Source organism: Ammodytes marinus (assembly GCF_949987685.1).
Source record: "Ammodytes marinus genome assembly, chromosome: 21".
Lineage (NCBI taxonomy): Eukaryota > Metazoa > Chordata > Actinopteri > Uranoscopiformes > Ammodytidae > Ammodytes > Ammodytes marinus.
Genome location: NC_137225.1, coordinates 17,957,513 through 17,982,989, shown reverse-complemented (window position 1 = coordinate 17,982,989; position 25,477 = coordinate 17,957,513). Strand labels below are relative to the sequence as shown.

The 25,477-nt window shown below is 40.8% G+C and overlaps 1 protein-coding gene across 2 annotated transcripts in view; it reads left to right on the top strand.

The window, feature by feature from the left end:
• Positions 1-25,477, top strand: part of cacnb2a (calcium channel, voltage-dependent, beta 2a) — a 62,592-nt gene that overhangs the window by 5,423 nt on the left and 31,692 nt on the right. The window contains exon 1 of one of the 2 annotated variants that reach the window (XM_080050270.1): positions 23,403-23,590. The exons of the other annotated variant lie outside the window; for it this stretch is intronic. Within the exon in view, the coding sequence (XP_079906396.1) occupies positions 23,558-23,590 (33 nt within the window). The 5' untranslated portion in view covers positions 23,403-23,557. Of the gene's footprint in view, positions 1-23,402; positions 23,591-25,477 lie in introns of those variants that run through there. 2 annotated transcript variants of the gene reach the window in all.

The window sequence follows — 25,477 nt, the reverse complement described above, 5'->3', positions numbered from 1 at the left end:
GAGTAGTGAATTTAAAAGAAGGACATTGACTTTCTTAGTAGAATTTATTTTCTCAGGTACTCTAATGACGAATGTCTGATCACCTGTTTTTTTCATTCATGGTTAAGACACAGTCTGATGATCTCCCCTTAATGTTTTCCCTCTGGCTCTTGTGTAGCAATGGAAACGATACAGTAACAATGAGGACCTGACACACAGTAGTTCAAGCTATGATTTGCTTATAGAAACTCACAGGGCATTATGTCATAATTAGCCTCCTGCTGCTTCCCACACTCTTTATGTTTATGTAAATAGTTGCACCAGTCTCTGTATCGCCCGCTCTCTTTCCCCTCGATCTCTATATAACACTGTGTCTGGATGTCTCCCACTGCAGCAGTTTTTCAATTGTACATTGTTGCAGTTGGACCCTTTCTCTGTCTGCTCCTTCTGGACATTCAGGCTGGAGAAATGGATTTGGTGAGGAAGCCTGTCTGAAGAGTAGGGCGTGGTGAGAGCAGGAAACCTCTCACTGATTGCGGGAATTTTTCCTTATCATCATCATCATCCTCTACATTATTTTTTCTCTTCTCAATAGAAAGAAGGTGGTGACGCAAAGAGCTTCTACTAGACTCTGATACTTATCAGATCTGGCAACCCTTGACTTTTTATGTAACAGATACCAGGGCCATACTATAGTGGTATGGAGAAGCTGCATGCCACTGGAAATCTTGGAAAGTTAAAGTGTAACGTTAATCCTGGCTGCAGACTTTTGTCTGAACTTTGAGCAACATATGTCATAGTTTTCCAATGGTAGATATTTCCATATGCGTTTTCTGGCATCTGGCAACTGCAGTACTGATGCATAGGGTTTAATAAGTGATGAAATGCTAAAATGTGGAAATCATAGAAGCACCAGAATGCCATCTAGTGGCAAAACTATTGAATACAGGTATTTAACTTAATGATATTTTACAGCGTCTTTGGCAGGGAAACCAAATCAAGCTGCAAAATCTGTATTTATGTTTATAATTTATCCTGATTGTGGCGAAGGTGCTTCAGTATTCCTACCTGATATTGTATACAGTACCAACTAGGAAGTTTCTTTTTTATACATGTATATTGCTGTTTCTACATAAACATTTTCTAAGTAACAAGCAAATGTGAAAAATATCTTGAAAAACACATACACAAGGAAAGAGTTTGTGCATGCTTGTGTTCACAGTTACCTGAATCCAAGTTTCTCTGCCTCTACATTCACCCCACACCCTGCTGTGTTACAGCAAAGCCTAAATTAATTTGCACTGCATTTATGCACTACCCTCCTACTGGACAAGGTCAGTGCGTTCCCGTTTTTATTATGCGTGATCAAAGTCATCTATTTAACTGTCCATCAAAATGATACTCCAGAATTTGAACGATGTTATAAGGACGGTTGCAGAATGTTATAGTGCTGATTATTCAAATATTTGCTTTTTATTGTTGTCACTCATACTTTATGGTGATTAGAGTATAGGCCATGGTGAGTGCTGCTGGGGATTTTATGTATTTGCGTTTTATCTATAAAAAGGGGCAACCAACAATTATTGAGCGAGTTATTTTTTTCTACTTCCATAAAATGTCAGAAAATCCCAATTTGTGTGGTCAAAGGTAACGCTTTAGTTGTTTGATTTGTCCATCCATTAGTCAAACCCGAAGGTTTTGTAGTACTTTATTGTCACATAAGACAAAAGAAAAGTGGAAAATCATCACAATTGAGAAACTAGAATGTGTTGATGTGCAGTGTTTTAATCATAAGATGGATGCATTTAATTAGCTCATTGTCATTCCTTGGAAGATTGCTCTTGTCTTCAGGTGTCTGCTGCCTCTGTGATTGATTGAGACCGTCTTCTGGGTAGTGAACCAATTGGGGACTTGATATGTCTTTCTCTGGCGCATAACTTGCTTTGTCACAGTTCGTTTCTATCAACTTGTGGATACTGGACTAATGTATACATTGCAGGTGCAGTTTTTTTTATTCAGTCCGTAGACATGATCTCTCCAGCAGTATTTGGTCACGTCAGCAGCAGCTGAGTGATGATTGCTTCTAAAACGGGGACGGTGCATGACATATTACCTGATCGATAGTGTTCTCTTCTCACTGTAAGGTGCACCTCTCTCTGTTTATAATGATGCCATTCCATCACACCAGACACATGTCAGCCGGTGAAATATTGTCAGTGAACTAAGGAAGCTTCAATGTTGATGAAAACCTGTGCCAGATTTATACTGGGCTGAGTGTCTGTCAGACCTGTGCAGGATATATAGATACTGATACTATCAATGATGTGCACAAAGCTTTACAACAGGTTACACACTGTATGCACTGACAAGTCCTGAAATGCTGCCTGTATTCACCAAAACAACACTGTCTTCTGTAGACCTTATAATAAATACTGCAGTTTGTTGTAAGGGTAAAAAACATCGAGGGAAATGCCAGTGAAAAAATAAAGGCCTTAGGGATGTTATTTGGGAACATACAGTGTATTACTTCTAAAGCAGCATAAGGACAAACAACCCCATTAACAAGTTTATAGTAAATATATATAAGATCTTTTTTTACCTACTGTTCAAATTTGAGAAGATTTTATTGCAGTGCTGCATTACTTTGTAGGTATGACTGGTGGGGTTAAGTTGCATTTTACTTGTATTGAATTCTCTTAATGAATAGGCATGCTTTCAAATTACTAGCTCTAGCCTAGGTCTGTCCAAAGCGTACCCTATGGGTTAGAAGTGCAGTATAATACATAGTACTACAGTAATACATACTATATATTTTGTTTTCATGAGTTGTACATAGGTAATAAATACAAAGAGCATCTCTTCTGATAGTGGAGTTTGTCTTCATATTTAAAGACTGCATGTTGTTATATTCCTGGTGACTAACTTCATAGAAACAACACTGTAAAAGAGGGTGAACATATGGGTATTATGGAAAATGAACTCAGCTTATACATATACAGGGACCAGAGACATCAAAACATTGAAGTCTCAGTATTGCATATTTATATCATCATAAATCAAAAAATTTTTTTGAGGAACCTGGAACCAAATGTTAGACTTAAATAAGTTTGGGCCCACCAAACTTTGGGCCCTGCTGAAACAGTAACTTTTCAAGAAGCTTTTTAACTTCAAACTGTGTTCCAGGGATCCAATTTTTCCACAAGGACAGTTTGTTTATTCAGTTATATATCTTTAGAAAATGTTCACTTCTCTGACACACCTAAAGTTACACAGTCCACCTTTAAAGCCATGATGTGTTTACTGTAATGCATCCTCATGAACTTTTACCACAAATCCCTGTAATTCAAATGAATATACTCTATCATGTTAATATTCCTGCATCATTTACAAATCATTTAAACTGATGAATTGTTGCGGGAAAGACATTTTGAAGGTATTGTTAAATACATTGAAATCCATTCTCATCACTCGTGTTGTGTGCTTGTGCTAAACTGCCCTTTTAGCCAGAGGAGATTCATAAACACATCCACATTCACGCTTAGCATATGAATATTACCTCTGTAGCTCCCTGCCACACGTGTGTCTTTTAATGACAGAGTGAGTATAAAGGGCTTCTGGCTGACACAGCAGTTACGATGCAGCAGTGAGGCTGCCTGTCGATCTGGACTCAAGGGCAAAAGTGGTTAGGAGGTATGTGAGGGGGAAAAAACACAGCAGCCTTGCGTTCACACTCGGCACTCGGGCATGACCTAACAATGAGAGCAACTTCCCTCTGCACCACAGGCAGAGTTGGGCTGCTCCTCTTCTGTCTGTTCAAGGCGCGCACACACACACGCACACGCACGCACACACACACACACACGCACGCACACACTCACACACACCACACACACACACACACACACACACACACACACACACACACTCTCTTTTACATGAATGCACTGTTCAGTCTATTCAGCGACCAGTAGCTGTCTCAGTCTCTGTCCTAACTGAATCAAGACACAAAGTCAAAAATAAAGAAGAGTAAAGAGGTAAGTGAAGCAGAGATAAGACACAAGGTAGAAAGTCAATAAGAAACACAGAGTGTGTGTGTTTCTGTCAAGCTTTTAAAGCAGATTGAACCTTGGATGAAATAAAGGGGGAGAGGCGGAGAGTGTAAAGGCGACGGCGTCCATTAGGAAGCAAGAGACAGCGGTCACTAAAGGACACTCAGGACTCCACCTCTTTCCTTCCCATGCTGAGAAGGAACTTGTGTGTGTGATGATGAGTGTGTCTAAATCCACCAGCAGCTGAAGCAGCGTGCCAGCCTGAGAACTGTACCTCTCTGCCACACAGCACAGCAGCACTGCAGAGGATTTGGCAGCCCCGGAGGATCTGCCGGAGCAGTTACAGATTTCGGGGTGGGGTAAACAGTTGTCACTGTCAGCTCGTGGATACTCTGTCTGCTGCAACAGTCTGGAGATGGGTAGAGAACGAGGAGGAGGAGGAGAAAGGGGCATCTGAATCTGACTTTTTAAATCCTGAGAGTTTCTGAATCGGGGGGATTTGGTTGCACACGTGGGGGGTGGGGGGACAGAAGTAGGGGGCTGGTGTGGAAGCGTCAGTCCTCTGCTCCCTCCTTCGTCAAAGATCATCTCCTCTGCGTCTTTTGCTTGGTCTGCACCCCCTGTGGGCCAAGTGTGCAGGCATGGACCGAGGCTGAGCGGATGCTGCTGCCTGACAGGGGAGTCTGTGAGACGGCCGTCCATTCCTCCCCGCCCGGGTCCCCTTCATGCCGTGCTGTGGGCTGGGCCATCGCCGGAGAGCACAGCTTCCATATGTGAGTTTGTGTAGCTGTGATGCTTATTCACAGAGGAGAGAGTGTGCGTGAGAGATTAAGAAAAGCTGATGAAGCTGAGAGAGTCGGCAGCATGTGCAGACTAATGTGTTTTTTATTCTAATTGCTTCATGATGGGTAAGGTTGTATGAATAATTCAGATATGATGTGTGTGGGTGTTACGTCAGTAAATGCATAACTTCAATGGAAATGTTATTGTTGCTTTAAAGCACCGAACTGAATAGTCGATGGACACCTGCCAGCTTTCTGCCTCAATGTTGATGATCACCGTTCCTTGCTAGATCTCCATCCTGAACCAATCGTGAATGCTGCAGGATTAAACTGAAATAATTCAGTAGCACTGGCCTGACAGTTTGATGCAGAGCTCCACTCTCACGTGCATCCAGCCAGACACAATAAATCTTTTATTTCATGTGTATTCCTGGTTCTATCCAGACAGAGAGCTTAGGTTGTAATGTTTTTGAATACTGAGGCTTCCCACTGCAGGCACATGCTCAGTTCACAGTTCCACTTAATGGGTTGTTCTGGTTAATCCCACGTTACCATTTTGTGTTTTAGTGTAATATAATGAGAATAAGACGACTGTTGCAGTTTGGTGTTAGGAAATGCAGTGAGAGGAAAATGTGGGTGTGTTTCTGCAAATGGCTTTGACTTGAGATGGGAATTTTGATGACAGATACCCTTATTGCTGGAGTGTCCTTTGGATTGTTTATTCCGTCATTACGCTTTTGGTTGGAAGATGACATGAATATTCTTTGCTTTCTAAAGTTCACCAGTTGATTAAATCTATGTTATTTTCCATCATCCACAAAATCCTCCAGCACTGCAGATAATGATGCTCCTCCATTATTAAGTTTTACCACTAGATGGCCATGTTACACTTTTACTCTCACTCACACATAAATGCATAAACACACCATTTCCATGCAGAGAGAAAACGCTCGAACACCCTCGGGGCAAAGAACCTAAGTTTTAATGAGGTGAAATGTTTTCATGTCATTGTCTGAAATGAGTTATGATGTCATCCCCAAATTAAAGACAGAAGCTGATTGGACAAAATGTTATGCGCTCTTAAGCCACAGGAACATTAAATAAACCCAAACAGTGATATGTAAATACAAAAAGGTCTGCGTGTCTTTATAGTTCACTCATCTAACATGACATATACATGGTACTATTAAGGCTCAAATGTCCTTTGAAACGTTTATAGTCACGACTGTTTTGATAAAGGATTAATTATTTCGGTTGTTTTAAAAGTCCATATGCCAAACATTTAGCTGATTCCAGCTTTTTAACTGTGATTATTTGGCACTTTGTTTGTGTTAGACTGTTGGTCAGACAAACAAGACGTTTTAATTTTAGGCTTTCCATAATTGATAGATATTTGTCCCTATGTTCCTGCATGTCATTAACTACAAACATTGATGAAGCAAGAAATAATCAGCAGATTAATCAGTAAAGTATTTTGCATCTCTCTCCCAATTCAGTTGTTTGATATTCCCAAAGACATGGACTATTAAACTGTGTGATTCAGAAAACAAACTAGAAGCTACACCAGCACAATAAACATCAATCGACCTGAAGGTTAGGCTGAACCTGTGCCACCCACCTAATTGAAACAGTACAGCCGCCTCACACAGACTATGTAATGATGACGTTTAAAGCTGCCAAATCATCACCATAAGGTATAAAAACTAGTGTAAAATAATTTATGATACTTCCATTTAAAGGCGATTTAATACATGGAACACATAGCAGACAATACACTTAGATAATGATGCATATTCATTTTCTTTATTCATAGTTAACATCAACAAATACATTTAGAAGCTGGTATGAGGTGAATAATTTCTTTAACAAGTAATTGATGCTCAAAGAAGTTGCCACTTGTGTTTCTGTCAGTTGTCCAATCGATCAATCAACTGATTGTTTCTGCTCTAATATACCCATCTGCATGCTCAGTGAAACAACTGAGGTGCACAGTGGATCATAATGCAATTGAAACATCAAGTATCCTTTAAAAACAAACAAAAGAACGCTGCTTTTCTTTGGAGGAGCCTTTCAAAAATGGACCAAGACTTGTGGGCCAATTATGATGTAATCTGTCTAGAAATGTGGTCCACGAAGGGTCCAGCTTCTGAACTGCGACAACAACTTCATCCAAGGATTTGTAGAGAGGGAAACATGTTAGTGGTTCTGTGCAGACTACTGTAATGTGGTTACACAATCTGGGTTTGTCTGACGCAGGCTGCAGTAGGCTGAATCAACATTTGCTGTACAACTGAGTAAGCTTTAATTTAACTGATGAGTGGATTAGTGTAGCACCAGCTGTTGGTACTCCACACCGGACTGTTTAAGCCCCATGTGTAAGGTGTTTGCATGAAAACAAACCATTCAGTGTGATGGAGTATCACTGGCAACATGTGTTTGTGTTTGATTACAGTGCACAAAATAGGCCTGTTGAAATTAATATAATGAGTTCATTTAAACTTTTTGGCTCACAGAGGACAGTCCAGTAAGTGTAGCCAGCATTGACCTTGAGAGGACCCCAGCTGCCGTGACTCGCCACTCTTTCTATGACACTCCTCCCACATGTTTCCAATATGGAGCACCAGACCGCCGCTTTACGTCTGAAATGGGGCAGAACACAATTCCGCTCTGGATGGAATGTGGAGCACGGAGACCCGGCCGGATGGGACTCCGTCTGACAGACTGAGTGGCCGGTCCCAGACACTCCTCACGGAAACTCAGCTAATTGAAGACAGCAGGCCCTACTCCAGTCCCTGCTTTGTTTTACTAGGCTTTCCTGATGCAGCAGTGGTAGCCAGTTCTACCTGTGAACTTAGGGAAGTGAATTGGGTAACACAGCAGTGAGACAATGAAATGCCTAAAATGTTAATTATGCAATGGTATAAATGGCAAATTCTTAAAATTATGTGGCAGAAAATGCAGTACAGTGCACTAACTATACTAAAGCTCTAAAATGCTCGCAATGACAATGCTAACATGCTGAAGTTTAGTGGGTATAACTCTTGTACAAAATTGTATGGCATTCCATCCAATAGTTGTTGGGACATTTTATTTAAAAACATAGAATGGAGGTAAAGTGAGGGGATCACCAAAACCAGAAAGATTGATGCTCTTGGGACCACGAGTGTCTGCACCAAATGTTATGCTGATCAATTCATTAGATGCTGCGATGCTAACCCTAAAGCTAACACATACAGGATGAGAAATGGCAAAGTATGACACAGAGGAGTGTACTAATTCCCCAACACTTTGCTTATTTGTTCTAAGGGTGAGCTAATATCCCACAGCAAAAAGTGTGACCTGGTATTCCCAGTTCTCCAGGCTTTGGGATGCACGCCCAGGGAGGAGTGTTGGGCCAGCACAGAGCCGACTAGAGCAGGGTTTCCTTGGCAGCAGTTGTGCGTTCTTGCACTTTTCCATTGGATATGGAAATGTCCGAAAACTGAGCAGCTAATTGGCCACATAGGCCCTAAGGAATGTCTCGGATTTAGGTGGATTTTTACTGCTTTTACATAATCCATCACCTCACTGTGGGACTGGAAAGTGTGATATAAATCTATGAAGCCCTATGTTGAGCATAGCTTCACTCCAGCCTGGAAACACTGATGTCAGTGATGCCGTGTGTTGAATCTATGTCCACTGACCCCGGTTCAGTTAAGACTGGGCTTCAACAGACTGAGTTTTAAAACCTTGACTTGTCTGGAAAGTCATGGGAGAGAAGATGTAGCTCACTCCCTCCAAAGTATTAGGTAAAAGGTGATAGATTAGTGTATTCCATTATGTAACGTGACATCATGTGACAAGGAATCACTATATCACTTATTGGGGGCATCTTGGAATTCTAGTGGCTAAGATGCATACCACATAACCGCAACATACTCTGATTGACTGGAGACCCTTACCGTAGGTCATACACCCACTCTCTCTCTCCCCCTAGTTTACTGTCTGTGCCAAATCTATCATCTGTCCAATTTAGAGATGACAAAGAGAATAAATATTGATTAGATAATTCCCTGTTAGGGGGCGCCCTTAGCTCAGTTGGTAGGGCGTCCCCCCCCCGAGCTGGGCCCAGCAGCAGACCCGGGTTCGATTCCCGCCCGCGGTCGTTCTCTGCATGTCACTCCCCTCTCTGCCCCATTTCACCTCTGTCTCTCTGCACTATCAATAAAGCATAACAATTCCCAAAAAATATCTTAAAAAAATAAAATGCCCTGTTGGAGCCCTGGAACAGCCATATAATGCAAAAAATCTCATGGTTAGTAGACTGTACCCTATGTAACTTAAATATTTATCTTTCCAAAACGTCTGTGTAAATCCAGTTAAAAGATGAAAGTATAAAATATTCAGCTAAACAGCCAGTTGTCAGTAAATATCACTGAAGAATCTATACTATTCTACGGTAGGTTAACCTGCTGCATGAGATCCATGCGTATGAAGTCTCTCTCTGGTGAACGTTAATTTTAGCCTAGCCTCTTTCCTCCAACACGTCATATTGGCTGCATCAGTGCTATCGGTGAAAAGCAGCTGCTTTGAAGGCTGGAGGGCCATCATCCATTTCTGTGAAGCTTGTGGTTTCTGGCACAATCTATTCTCTTATTCCACTTACTAGCGTTACGTTACACTTACAACACATGGCTTGAGGAAGAAACATGTCTGTAGTAGATTCTCTGCTGTTGGTGGAGCTGTTGTATTTATTAACTCCCTATGAGGAATAAGGTTTAGTTCAGGACTCACTTAAGTTCAATTTGAAACAATAACTCCTCGTATAATTTGTTTCTACTGCGTCTCTAATACCATGTGCTGACTTTACTTTGTGTCACTTCTTCCACCAGCAACCAGCAGACTGTGTAGAGTCTGTCTGTAGACAAATGGACAATCATGCTATCATTAGAGGGATGAAGGAGCTGTGGGCACAGCTCGCCCATTAAACTAGCACCTCAGACAACGAGGGCATCTAGGCCAAAACGAGCATCACTTAAAACAGGAGCAGATGTTCTTGTGGCTAATTAACAGTAGGGAGATGCAGACAACCTTGTGCATCAGAGGAGGGCTGCCAGCCCATATGGATACTAAAAACAATTAATTAGAGCGACAGGCGTTAAAAATGGATCAGGAGCTGTATAAAGTCTTGCTTTAAATCCCTGAATACCTTGACTCACAGATTGGGTTTTAATTATATCTGTCCGTTGTTCGTAATCTGGTGGTTGTCATCAGTATTGATTACTAAGTAATACAACTATGTATTCATAAATAGTCAAGCTCATTACTGTTTGTGAGGGGATAAAGTTTAGAGGTGAAACAATGTGTCAAATATATTTAATTAGTAGATCAACAGAAAAATAATCTGCTATAAACTGTTTTATAATTATTATCATTTTTCATCTTTCAAACAATGCACAAATTGAATATCTTTAAGTTTTAGACTTTGTCAGATTAATTAAGCAAATTGGAGACACTTTCGTGAATTGTGAATGCCTTAATATTCGGTATTTTTCAACATTTCAGAGACTAAATGTTAAATTGAATAATTGAGAACATAATCAACTGATGAGTGGATAATGAAAGCATTTCAGCCCTGATAAAGGCTTATTTCAGACTTCCCTTTTCTTGAAGAGTTTTAAATAAGGATAAATATGGTTTGAAGTAACTTGCACCTTTATTATTCCAGTTAAAATCCATGGTTGTTCTGATTGTACAGTCTGTCGTTTTTTTGGGCTCTGCTGATCTGGATAAAGGAACTCTCGCCGTGGCTCAACTCTGTTATTAGTGCAGCTACTTGAGGATAGTCTCAAAACTCCACATTGATCTTTAACAAGTAATCCGGATTGACTCTTGCAAACAGAAGGCAACAAGTGAGTTGTTGGTCTCATAAAGGAAGTTAGGACAAAAGTGAGTTAGACCATAGAAGTGTGGGGAGGGGAGAAGGTCAGGACAGCATGTATGGGCTAAATTGTTATCACCATTGAATGAAAATAAACAAAAGAAAGAGAAAGAGAGAAAGAGTATCCCATTTTCAGAGAGCATCGTTTACTCTGTCTGTCATACTACTCGTTTCTTAGCAAAGAGGTGCTATGACAACAGTTAGCAGCCGGGCGAGGAGAAGCACCCCTGGGAGGGAGGGAGGGAGGGAGTGAGGGAGGGAGGGAAGAATTTAGAGGTTAGAAGTAGGTGTGGAGTGGAAGGGAGAATACATGAAAAAGAAAAGACTGCTGAGTGTAATGAGCAAGGGAGGCACCTATAAAAAGGCGAGGTCAATTACTTACTTTTTTTTTGTCAGTTTTGGGGGAGATTTTGGATGCGTCAGTTACCTGCCAGTCAGGGGAGAACACCTTCCTCTCCTCCAGAGAATCAGTTATGTTCATCCTAATGCTTCTATAAGCTCACCCTCGGGAGTCGGCCACACAGATCTGCTTTGCGATTGGGTGCGCGCTGAGGCTCAGCAGGGCGGGGTTAAACCTGCTGGGATGTTTCATATTCATACTCGGCGTGAATACATAATCAGTCCATCAGGTCATTGTGTGCCGTCAGGAGGAAGAGAATCTGACTTTGCCGGATAATAATTCTTAACGTGACTTTTCCGCCACGTGAAGGGAAACCCTGAAAACTTTTCTCATCGTCCTCTTCTACGTGACGCATGGAGTGATCCTGCTGACAGATGCTGGATTCTGTGAGAGCAGGAGATTTGGGCTTGCAGGTTTGCATGGCAGATAATGACCTATGGCTGAGCGCAGAGTGCCCCCCGCGGCCGTCACCCCTGATCCCGCTCAGACCTGCCCACACCACAGACTGTGGGGCTGAAATCTGCTGAGGAGGGGGCTCCTCTCTCCATGTGAACCGGCCTGCTCTTGTTGCCATGATCAAACACGCCAAGAATAAAAACGTCTCGTGGGTAAGTGAGGCGTGTTGATGGAGTTTTTTTCTCCCCTATTCTTGAACAATTTACTCCTGTGTGTGACTTTTACTATCCATGCTATGCTCTTTGAAAAACAGAATTACATTGTTACGGATCTTTCTTTTTTATAAGGTTTTCAGGTTTAACAGATTATGTTGAGACCATTCCAGTATATTCTCATTGGTTTTTTGATGCTCCTGTGCCCAGTGGCTTTGCCAAGGCGAGGCTTAGAGATTTAGGTATTATATAACTATGCTACTACATGCCCACTTTATGAAATCTGGTTATTACTCTGCCAACTCTGCCTGTGTAACAAGGAATATGCCTTATGTTGATGAGTTGGAATTATACACCAAGACAACTCAAGGTTGAATCCCCAGCAATATGCACTGCTGTTTGATTATAATCATTATAGTAGCAGTAGGTAAGGTAGTGTTTTCCCTGGTTTTTATATGTGTTTGATATCTGATTCTTTGCCAGTGCAGACGGATCAGGGGAGATTAGAGTGAGAGTGGCTTTGCGAGGATGAAATCAGCTACTTGGGGGGATAAGGGGGGTGGGGTATAGGGAGGAGAGGATGTGATAGAGTTATGGTTTCCTACAGAATCTGCTTTCTGTCTCTTATTTGTTGTTTTCTCTCTATGACTTTGTTGCTTGACCTCCAGCAACTCAGCTTGGCCTCTGGGTTATGTTATCTATAAACACGGCTTATTATATGTCAGGTGCAAGTGACAAAGTTATGTTGTGATGAACCTGAGGCTAAATTCTCCATACCATATGTTATGCTCTCCTAAACATAAATAGAGATGTACTTTTGTGTTTTCCTCCGGAGGGAAACACTGCTCCACTTTTGCTCAACCCACCCATATGGCGTTATGTTACGCTGCTGCTCTCTGTAGCCTAGCTCTATGTCCTCACAATGAACCTGAGCATTCTTGCACACATAGCTGCAAAGCGGAGTTCCTTAATGTACCTCAGTACCTGGTAAGATATTGCCTGAGTTTAAATTGTTGCTAACTAGAATTAGATGAGCACGTCTATATTAAGTTGCCTGCTTTAACATTATGAAAGATATATTTTCATCAAATTGTTTTTTTTAACATTGTTTTATTTAGTTTTCTTACATAATACATACACTTTAACACTTTGCAAGAGTGGAAATGGTTGCCTCATGTTGGGGCTGGTGGCAAGATCAGGGGGTCATCATTAGAAAACTTCAACTCTGGGAGTTATCAATAAACGACACATTTTTCAGTAGCACAGCTAGGCCCACTGCATTGTTCTCATGCACATACTGTAGCTATTCCAGCCACTTCCTCTTCCGCTGCCTTCAAAAACACACTGGCTATTCGATAAACAATCTATTTAGCTCTAATTGTCTACATTGGAGATATGCAGCCTTTGTAAAAGTTTGAATGTCACATTCAATTTGTTTCTGCTTTCTTCAACTTCAGCAGTGGTTTTCACAAGCATGCTTACCAAACATTTAATAACATTGGTGAATTTAGCTTCTGATATCTTTCTGCAAAATGTCACTGATTCCCAGGTATCTACTTGTCTATCCAATAAGCCTAATGACTTTAAGGGCCACATCATAATCACAGTGGTGGTCAGTGCCGGGCGGATTAGGACTCCAGATGGTGCTGTTACTGCCTGACTGTCAGTCTGTCTGTCTGTCTGTCTGGGCTGAGAAGCACAGCTGCAGTAGGGCACATGTTTTACTACAGCAGTCGGCTCTGCCACTGCAGCCCAGCCCTTCACATAGATTCTTCAGTAAGGCTAAAGCTGACTATCGCCACAACAAGTATCTGTTGACAGAGTGTTTCTGGAGTTGAAAGGCTATGCTTGTGTTGTGTATGTGGTGTGTGGTTCTGTCCACTTCTTATAGGGTCATATTGCTAAGTTGACCAAGCAACAGATGTCACACTATCAAATTAAAGCTTAATGCCAGGCCAGCTGAAGAAAAACACTTCAGAGCTACCCATGACACCCCAGAGCTTAAACACTCGGCTGTGTGTGTGTTTGCCTGTGTGTGTGTGTGCGCGCATGAGTGTTTGTTTGCCTGTGTGTGTTTGTGTGTGTTCGCTCGTGCATGACTGTGTGTCTCCGCTTGTGCCCATGTCGCTGAGTGTTTGGTCGGACTGAAAGCCTCCACTACACTTGAGGCTTGACACTTGATGTTGTAACAGCTCTTGAAGACGACGACAGTGACCCGGGTGGTATCACAGAGCAACTTTGCCAGGTACCGCAGAAGTCAGTGTTATCCCTTTTTTCGACTGAGGCAGAGGTTGACTTTCCTATGCCAGGCGTCAGCTGCTTGCACCCCTGGGTCATGGTACTCTGAACAAAAACCAGGGGATTTGCATAATTCATTACAGTCGCTGTGGAAAAGAGAAGCGACACAGGTGTCCTGGGCATTGTGGGAGAACAAGCATGTCTAAGAAGCCAAAGGTAAAAGAAAAAAAAACTACGAACAACCTGTTCATGTTTTTTCTTTAAACTAGCTGTGTACTTATCTATTCAGAGCTTGCACTATCAGTTTTAACATTTGCTTCTTCCCTCAAAGCTTTATATGTTCTGTTGTTGTTGATTCTTTGCTCGGTGCAGTTTTGTTTGTGACGACAACAAGAGTATCGCGGTCGATATTCTGTCGGTTAGGTCTGATTATAGGCCTATAATGTCGGAAATGCTCATAATAAAAGTAGAGCTTAGTTTTTTAAATAATTGATTTGTGCAGGAGTGTATTTGCTTTTAAGTCCTTTAAAAGGGCTTTTTTTTCCCTCACATGGTTTTTTAGGTGAAAGACAATCTGCATGTTCATCTTTCTCATTCCATGTGTAGATACCTAGTTCTAGTGAAAGAGCTTGTTCATGCAGATATCCTATCTTTGAAAACTGCTTTAGATCAGAGAAGAATAATTCTTTGTCGATGTAGGGCAGCATTTCCAAACCTGTTGACATGTCTGTTTGAGGCAAGTTCAGAAAAAAGTGATTGTTTCATTTCAAGAATTTTAAGGAGCAAAGGCGCCCTTGGAATTTTTATTTTAAACCAAAAATACAGTTCTTTTGAATATAAATATAAAATGTGCGTTTTTAACGTCCATATTCCCTAACTAGCAGTTCATCCTTACTTCCTTTGTTTGTGCATTACATTTTGTTTTGTGTGAAACCGCCAGCAACTGTCCATCGAGAAAAAGTGAAAAACTGGCAGCAGGAATATGCTTTGTGTGCATATGTGTCCTCATGTAGGTGCATGATGTAAACCAAATGGGGAACTTCTTGTAAAAACATTACTCCATATTGTCATTAGTGGTGAAAACCTCCACAGGGAAATTTTAAAAGGTTAGATTATCCAGTAATTCATCAGAGAAAAAAAGAGATTATGGGAAAGAGCAAAAACCTAAACCCTCGAGTTTTCAACCACTACTGTTCACTATAGTCTCCTTTATAATCATATCTCATAGCGTTATGACCTCTTTCAAAGAACCATTTTTAACTGTTTCTGACCGTCTCATGTGTGTCATTCCCTTTACTCTGAATCCTGGATTGGTTGAAAGGCAGAGGCAGATTTAAATCTCTTTACTGAGAGAAGCAATCATTATAAAGTGAGTCAGGGATCAAGTGGACATAAGCAATCACCCCTGTGGGGGTTACTCTGTGTGCAGCATGGATCGTTCTCTCCCTCCTGTAATGAGGTACAGTGCACAGAGGAGCATGAGAAGACCAAAATGAAAATTTAAATGATCTATATAACAAATATTGTCTGAGAGTCCACATGTCTGATATAGCTACTTAATGCTGAGTCTGACATAGCCTCACTAGATGTGTTCTCCTGTTTCCAGTGTTATGCTCAGCTAAGCTAACTGGCTGCTGGCTATAGCTCAATATTTAGGTTGAGGAAAGTCTTCAAGAAACACATAGGTCAATGCAGTTCCCTCTTGAGTGACAAAAACGAAGTAATTTGTGATGTGTGCATGTGCAACCCAAACTTGAATCGCTAAATTACCAGATATTCAGCCGTCATGACTAATTAATAATGACTGGGCCTGAGCTCTCAGCAAAAACCATTGACTCCAGTGTTTGATGATGTGTGTATCTGAGTCTCTTGATCTACTAACTCTAACCTCCATCATATATGTGTCACCAGAATGCAGAGGGAGAGTCGCTGTGTTCGAGTGTGAAAGTATGTTTGCATACAGTGTGCCAGCGTAGCGCGCTCTGCTTGTGTTTGCCTGACCTGTTTGTGACTGTATTGGTCACAGCGTTCCCAATTTGCCGGCTGAGAAGTTTTTCCTATGAGATCCATGTGGGACAGCTGATATGTTGATGTGTTCATCGGACGTGTAGTGAGTCGGCACCACACGCCTGCACACTGCAGCCGGGAAACGTTGAACACTGTTGAACATGTCAGCGCTTCATACGTCATCGAGTCTTTGGTTCCACTCGCTCTCCAGCAATTCTGAGATGATCCTCATTCCTTTGGGCATGCTCGACAAGTTTCCTTTGTCTCCACTGAATAAACACATCTGGGGAAGGGTAAGCTGTGCTCAACTTTTAACATCAATCTTTGGCCTCAACTGGCAATAGGCTGCAGTTTTTGACTTTGTTGTCTGCTATCAGTTATACAGAAGAGTAGGGCTTCACAATTAATTGTAAAAAAAAATTGTGATCTTGATAAATATATCTATGCGATCTCATTTATCAATGATGAATATTCTCTCGCTCATATTCCCTTTTGCATTATAGCTGAATGAATGTTCATTCCTTGCCTTGGCAATTAGCTACACAATGTGAAACAAAAAGAGCTATTATTAATGTAACATTCACGCAGGCATACTTGTGTTTTTAACCAAGAACCTTAAATACAATGGTTGGTTGTCCAAACGTTCTGGGTGCTAGGTTTTATTTCTTTATAGTATGTATTCTAAAGCTGTTACTTTACATTATATGTCTTTAGGGCGTTTAAGTGTCAGTAAATGTTTTTATTGAAAGTACAAGAATTGTTAGAGAAAATCGTGATATAATTCTTGGGGAGACAAAACGTGGTTCACTTTTCGAGCGAGAATCGTGCAGCCCTTATTTTCAAGTTAAGCTCACATGTTAGCAGGATGCCCTTTAGTGGAGTTGAGGAAACAGCAGACAAACTCTTGAAGAGTCGCTCACAGAGGCAGCAGGAAGCAGAACACCTGGGGCTTCTATGTCTCCTTCTCATCTTCTATCTTTACCCTTTTTCTTCTTTCTCCCTCTGTCTCTTATTCTCTCTCCCTCATTTTCCTTTCTCTCATTGTCTGTAATTAGAGACAGTCCTGGGGCTCAAGTGGCCGGGCGTGTGTTGTAGCTAGGTAACCTAAGTCAGATGCTGGCTGCCTGCCCTGGGGGCGTCATTAGATGTGAATCACAGTCAGTCAGGCCCAGCATGGAGTCTACAGTGTGATCTGGATATTATGGATCAGGATCAGTACAGTCCTGCTTTAAATTAAATGTATTAAATATCAGTTGAGTTTTATATCATTTATTATCTATAATAATTTTAGTACAGGTAGGCCTACCATGACAAATAATACAGTATTTCTTTTAGTACAACCATGTTTTTGTACAACACCTTTTTTTACCCTCAGTAACAACTCAAAGTTTTCACATACATTGGTCTTCAAGCGATTCGTAAATCTGGATAAATGTGCGTATTCGCTTTCTTGTCAGATGTTGGATAAGAAGGTTGATACAACTTTCATCTGTGACTGGAAACAGAGAATAAGGGGCTAGCCTGGCTCTCTCCAAAGGTAACATGTTCACCTATCAACACCTCTAAAGCCCCTTGAATATCTATAAAAGAGCTGAAGTTGCCAGGACTCCAGGAAGTTAGAAAGTAGAAATGTTGTTTTCTGCACTTTTTGTTTGTCTTCAACAAATCCAATATAACGTGTGAATTAGTTTCCTTGTTTCCAGTTTTCATACATAACTAACCAGCTGCGGGCTCTAGTGACATTCGGATATGAGAGATACGAGATATTATTACTATCATCTAACGTTTAGCAATAAGCAAATAAGCTCTTTACCCTTAATCACGTCAAACTATTTTATTTAGTTTTATCTATAAATACTTAACACGGCTAGAAATGAACTTTTCCTTGAAATAAATTCATTCTACAATTACAAAAAAGATTTTATTTGAAAATATCTTAACAAAGACTAAGTAAACAAGACTTAGAAGCTAACCAAGCATTTGAGACAACTTTCTAGACTAGACAGCTTTTGATGCTATAGACACGTGAACGAAACATTTTATTTTCTACAATTCAGGCGTTTAACTGACATGAAGTATGATTAAAAGTATGTGAGGTTGGAGGTTGTTTTGAAAATTCTAATTGTGAAAGGTTATTTACAGGATTAACTAAGTACAGTGCTGTACTTGCTAATAGGATATTTCTATATTTTTTCCTTTTCTTTTTTTTAAACATTTGGGACAAAAAGCAATAGGCCTAGGGAATAGGAGACTTCTGGAGGGGAGATTTTCTTCCAGGGAAATTGAAAGATTTATCCACCAGCACTTGGAAGTCCTCTTGGAGAGTTTAATTTGGGTAATAGGTTTCTTGGCAAGGCTAAACGTGTTTCTGAAAGATCTTCAATGATCTAATTGTGGTGTATTTTTGTTATTTTACTAAACATCCCTAACATCATTTGTGTGAATCATGGCCTGTTACGATAGCACATTTGACAGAAAACAAAACACAGTTGATGTCGTTGCATGTTGTTTGTGTCATTGGCAAGATGCTCCGGTTTCAGAGTCAATCAATTATCTTCAGTGTCTGTCGTTGTTTTGTCTTGTGTTATGATGTCTTCATTGCTATGATCTTGTTTGATGTAACACAGATTAACTATTAATCCTTACTGCTTTAACGCTGGCAGTCTGTTTGTTAGTGAAGCTGTTTTGTTTGGGACTTAGTGAAACAAGTTAGTTTTAATAGTGAGTCTTAGCCACTGTGGAGTCGCACCAGTATGGAAGTGTCCGACACTTGTCCACCAAGCATGGGACAATAAGAAAACTTCATACCACGATAATCCTGTCCAAAATGTATGTGTGTGTGAAAAACAGTCAACCTTAAAAAAATCACCATTTTTGGGTGAATGGGCAAGCCTAGCTTAGCCAAATGGTTTAGTATCTTGGAATGACTGGAAGGATGCAGCGCCCCAATAAGCAAGGAAATTAAGATAGTACTTTACGTTAGCGAGCTAGACAGTTTTTTCAGGTCAGTCATATGAAAATATCTCGATAATTTGGATTCAAGATTATCAGTCACCATAATGAAAATTCACCACAATCTACATATTGCAAGTGTTTTATCACACTTTTGTAATCAAAATCTAAAATCCTCCTATCCCTTGTGTCCTGATATAGAGGTAGATCGTCCTGGTCGCATTAGACATAGTGTGCTGTGACGGAAAGTACACATGTATGATCGCCGCAATACTGAAGACTCAAGCAGCAGCTAAAGGGTTGAGACAGTGGCTTGAATAATACAATACAGTAGCCCTGAAATAAATCCTGCATTCATGAAGGTTGTAATGTTAATTTTCTTGTATGAACTGTTTTGGATAAGTGTTGATTCTATTTGATGGTTGTTTTGGAAAATGTTGTTCATAGTACTGTTGAATTACACTGCGTTATATGAAGATGTTTTTAGGTTTCAATGAAGATAAACTTTATAAAGCAATGATATATGGCAAGGCTGTTGTTGCAGGCAAAATGTAACGGAGGCAGAATGTATTCAGTCTATACCACCAGTCTCCATATTGTACAAGGTGACTCTTTAGTGACTGCATAATGAAAGGAAACGGTTTGCAATGTCATGTCAAGTAAAACACATTGGGAAGTTGTATTGATCCCCCCTTGTGGTCCAATTACTGTATGCTGGTTTTGTAAGCCATGTCCCTTGTCTGTTGGCCTTTGTGTGCTTGTCAGTGTGGAAGCCTGCTGACGTCAAGCCTGCATGTATACTGATCGATAAGCCAAAGGCAATGCCGGCACTCATTTCCCAGTGCAGGCAGAACTAGAAGACATTGATCTGTCAAATCCAATTTAGAGAGCCCATTAAGAGAGAGCTGATACTTGCTGTTGGCAGTGAAGAATGCTATTGTATCTTTACATTATAGTAATTACAAAAAAATAAAGCAACTATCTGGGCTATTGCTTAATTCGCTTTAGTAAATTCGATATATTCAATGCCGAAAATAGTTAAAGCCTTTTAGCTAAAACCAATTACATGCATTAAACTTTAGTATGGGCGGCCTCTGCATATAAAATCCTGGCAGGGACACAGAATTATGATAATGCGAAAAAGTAATTGTATGTTTATTGATCAAGTTTTGTCGTAAAAATCGCATTTAAAATGCATACAAGATTTATTTATTGATTTGGATTTTCTTGCAGCATGTTGCAGACTTGACATGCAAAAGTCATTTTTAGGGAGCATCCAGATACACCAGATCACACTTCCTGATGATCTGTCATCACCCTCAGCACGTGGAGATTTTTGCCTCCAGGGCTGAAATTAATTAAGAGTCTGATTTTCACCTTCATTTAACTTGACCTCATATTGCCACAGCAGGGTTTGGATTAGGCTACAAACTGTGCAAGCAAGAATGCCCTCCAACAATCTCAAATGTGAATATTTGTTTTTTTAGTTAGCCTGGAAATCCAGACCCATATCTAAACCGATAAAGGGTTTGGCCACGATCAATAGACCTTCCCAACTCAAGGGGTGGCCCCTACGAGGGCATTTCAAATACCATTGCACGCAATTGGATTGCACTACGACCAATCAGAGCAAGGAACAAGGTGACGTATTAAGCCCAGTTCATTTAGCAAACAGCGGGGTTAACTGGTAAATTAAGCTTTTGCTGTGGTCGGTCGGCAAAACATTATTTTTTCTTGCTAATGAAAGATTTGAGTGCCTTCTTCCAAATCGTTAAGTGTCGAGGCCAAAGCCATCTCAAACTCAAACAACATATCCACATCCATCTCTGTTGTTTACTATCAGGGCTTAGACGGCGCATGAACAGCACTGTCGTCATCCGATTACGTCCACCCAAGAGCACCATACATAGGGCTCTGGCCCGCCCATATCAGATGTAACCAATTGAAACGTAGCTCAGGATTTTCTGACATATTTAATGAGCTTCAATGGAGAGTGTCCAGACCAACAGACGCAGCAAATTTAATTTGCCAGCAGCAGGTCTGGATTTCCAGGCTAGTTTTTAGTCTTATATGATATTAAATTGGACAGCTCTGAATTTGGGGCAAAATAATCGTTAGTTACACCCTAATTATCAGAATTAGACACTATTGACACTATACAGTATGTATGAAACATTGCGAAATTGTGAGAAATGTGATTATCAATTGATATCTCCTTCATGTCTCTCATGTCTATGGTAACTTACAGAGCTGAGTGAGTTTAGCTTAGCACAAAGACTGGAAACAGGAAGAAACCAAAGATAATGACACTAACCCTGTCCACCAGCATCTCTTAAACTCTCTAATTGACACGTCTCATCTGTTTTAACTTCACAAAAGCCACACTATTTCTTGAAAAAGTTTTTTCTTCACCATGAGTTTAGGAATAGTCCAGCACATAACCCCCTTTTAAAATGACCATTGCATTAGTAGACTCAGTTTTTTGTAAAGATTAAACAAACACAATCTAATGTGTAGGTTTTGTAATTATTGGACAAAGCCATGCTAGCTGTTTGCCCAGTTTCAATTTGTTTCTGCTAAGCTAAGCTAGCTGGGTGCTGTCTGTAGCTTCTTACTTAAGGCTGTTACATACTCCGCGAGAAGAAAGAAAAAAGTTCTCGGTGACAGAGCTGCGAGAAGTTCTTTCTGGTCTGACATTACATACTTCACGAGAACTCAACTGCCAAACTCCTCACCGCGGCGCATTGTTACCATGGTAATTGACTCAGTAGCGCCAGCTGATTTCACTTCGCTTTCCTCATTGACTTCAGACTGACCAATCACACAATAGTTCTCGGACAACCTGCGAGAAGAAAGTTCGGCCCGGGTGATGTGTCGAGAACAAGCTACGAGAACAGCTAAACAAGAGCTGAGAGAAGAAAATGACGCCATTTTCTTCTCGCAGCTCTGTCACCGAGAACTTTGTTCTTTCTTCTCGCGGAGTATGTAACTGCCTTTAATGGACAGTGGATCTGTCTTCTCATCTAATGCTCTACTTGAAAGTGAAAACTTTTGCTCTTACTTTTGTTTTGTTTTATATATTGCTATATAGTCGTGATGTTAAAAATGAGTGAATATACAATATAAATATCTCTTCTATAACAACTGATTTCATCATCTTATGTTGTTATTGTAAACTGATGGACATGGCTTTAAACAATTGTCCTGGTGTCCTGGTTTGTCACGTGCCGAGCACAAGCCCTGGATGATAATCCCTTAGAAAGGGGTTAACCCTGATCAAACACACTATAATCCAGGATTTAGTATGGGCTGCCCAGAAAATGTCCCCCCCCCCCCCACTGAAAAAAAAATACAAATCTGGGCTTTATGGGGATGTCAAATAAAGCTCAGGGCTTGTAGTTTTATAGTTGTATGATCTTACAGGTTGGACATAAAAACTGACAACTCAGATGCCATCTGGGCTGTTCAGTTCAAATGCATTTCTCTGTTGTTGCTCCTCTTTTGTTGGTGAACATTGAAATGAGTTATGGTATCATTTTGTGAACTCAAGACTCATCTGTGTGTTTAACTGCTTCAATAGAAAATTGAACTCGTTCAGCCTAGACGAGCTGTGACGTTACAGCAGCGTGATAACAAGCCACACATCACAGGTTCAGAGTGTCTGACGTCAGGTCACAAAGTCACGGATCTGCTGAGTTACTTTGAAGTGAATGTGCTTTTATTTTTACAGTAACCACTACAGTTTCTTAGATGCCTACGAGCTGAATTACACTAGAGTAATATAAATGTGCCACTTGATCATTTAACCAACTTGTACATGAATTTAATGTTATGAATGCAAGAGTTTGTGGTGTGTTATAACTTCCTTAGGTATTTTTTTTATGTTATGTTAAACAGAAGTAAAACTGTTTGCCATCAAATGACCAAACGGAAAGTTTCAATGGCTTTTGGTCCCCTTGATGATGAAAGCAAATATGGCATTTTGTCGATGTAGTGAAGATAATTACTTCCTGACGTTTTGGTCTCGGCAACATGTGCTGAGACGATACATTGAGTTCAAATCCTTCAGCCTTCCTCTCCTTCAGAGTGTAACCTCTTTAAGGCAAAGCGAAACACATGTTAACTCCCCCAGATCACAAACTCGCACACAGACATAAAAAGCTTCTGCAGCTGCTTTTGGTGCTTTCTGGAATTTCCAGGTCGGCCCTGTTGGCCAGAGATCTTACTTCCTAACTGCCTGTGTGTGTATGTGTGTGTGTGTGTATGTGTCTGTGTGTGTGTGTATGTGGGAGGGGAGAGGGGCAGGGGGCTTGTTTTTGGGGGCTGGAGGATGGTCGCGGCGCTCATGAAGGAGTGTTCTCCCAGCGTGGGAAAGACGTTGGTCTTTTCTCTGCCTCTAAGGGACTGCAGTAGGCCAAAGAAGGGCTAAGAGCTCCAATTTACTCGGCTTGGGGCTTCAGAGGCCACACTGTTCCCCTCTGGAGCTGGGGCGAGGGGGATTTGTAGGGAGAGAAGCAGTCGGGGCTGGCAGGAGTTCCCCTGCTTCGGAGAGGAGATGGCCAGCGGCTGAGGAGATTTTCTCCCAGCCGGGCTGAACAGCACAAGAGTCGGGTAGGACAGAAATGTATCACTCCGGCAGTGAGGAGTCAGATCTGGTAAGTTTGACTAAAATTGCTTTGTGCTACTTATACAGTATCCTTTCACCCTTCATCTGAGCCTAACTCGGCAGTTCCTCTCACTCTTCTTCCCACTACCCTCCAAACAAAGAGGAAGGGCTCGAACTGCAGGAGAATGTGGGTTATTAGTGCAGGATTTAAAGGGGCATATTCAACACGTCCTGTGTTTGGACCTCGTCGCTTTGCTGGAAAGTTAGTGAGAGTCCCACTCAGGATGCACGCTGTGACTGTGGGTCTGTTTCAAACAAAGGCGCTTATTTAGGCATCTTGTCTGAATTTTGCGAGCACCGCTGTGTGACCACTACTAGCTTAAAGTGGGGAGCTGAGACAGTGGTTAACAAGCAGGGAGAGGGAAATAAAGTAAACACCTAGGGGAAAGCTTGGTCCTTTATCTACATAAACCGGTAGATAGCACAACAAATTGGCTTCAACGTAGAGCCGAGGGGAAAGTTTTGTTTGGCCAAACAGAGAATCTCTATCTAAAAAAATAAATAAAAAAGTTTTGACGTCCTTTTGTGTAACTTTGGTGCAGATTTTGTACAGCATGAGTGTAAATAAGTGGATGTCCAAGCAACTTTCTTGTTAGTATTTCAAACATTTCCTGTTTTGTTTGGAAGTGAGTGAATGATATGCCAGGGAAAGTCCAACTATTTTCCTGAGATAGTAATCAGTGACTGTCATTAACAACACCTTTGTATTTAAATTGAAAAGCTTCATTAAAGAAAATCAAAAAGGGAGAAATCTAAACACTAAAAACATCTACTTAAAGGTGGAAACAGCGATTCTGGAGAATGCTTATTGTCAAAAGCCCTTTTTTTCCAAATACCTCCTCACGATCCTCTACCTGTCTGTGCTGTGTGTGCAATGAAAGAATCCAGTGTTAATACACATCATAGGTTCTCTAAACAGGTATGTTAATATCTACTGCGGGCCCCTTTGTTTACATACCTGTTTACAGATATAGAGCCTAACACCAGATTTAATTAATCCGCATACACACAGACAGGTAGCGGATCATGACGGATATTTACTTGGATAACAATCATTCTCCAGAATAGCTGACTCCACCTTTTAATGCATGACTAAAAGCTGACAAAAAAGGACATTAAATCATATAGTATTCATAGCTACAGTGTGTCAAATAGTATTGTGGAAGAAGTTTTTTGTTGAAGAAAACTTCACTATAGTCCAAAATGAAAATAAATCTTTACTTAGTTCCAAAAGACAATAGAGATGATTATGGTCAGCATTCATGCATGGAGAAAAGACCAGAGCATCCTACTCAGAGCAATGCCAGGGTCTTGACTGAGTTGTATACACAAAATGAGCTGCTTTATACAGAATAGTTGACATGGTCAGATAGGTAGAATAACAATGGAACAATCAAGTTTGGTTCTTGATGACATCAATGCTAATCTGAATCTGGGAGCTTCCAGGATAGCCCACACCTAGGATGTCAGCCCAATCAGACTGATTTAATTACAATAGAAACTCCAGACAGGATATAAGATGAGAGGAAATACACTTCATACAATGATCGAATAATTAATGTAGAGACAAGAGTAGAATTAAACTAATCAATATAAAATTGGCTTCCACAGTATGTATGCATCAGATACTGTTGTCTCCTTCTAAATGATTTATAGTATATTTGAGATGACCTGACTATTTGCCTTTTGCTGTTCAATCTATAGTCGGTAGCTATTAGTCTAGTTCTTGGAAAACAAGTTAGTCACACACACGCACCACTCAGAAGCTCCTGATTTATTATTTAAGTGGTCTGTGCCGTCTGATTTACATCCACTTGGTTTGACTCCTCAAGTCAGGCAACTCCAACATATATAATATTTTCCGAGCGTGTGTTTA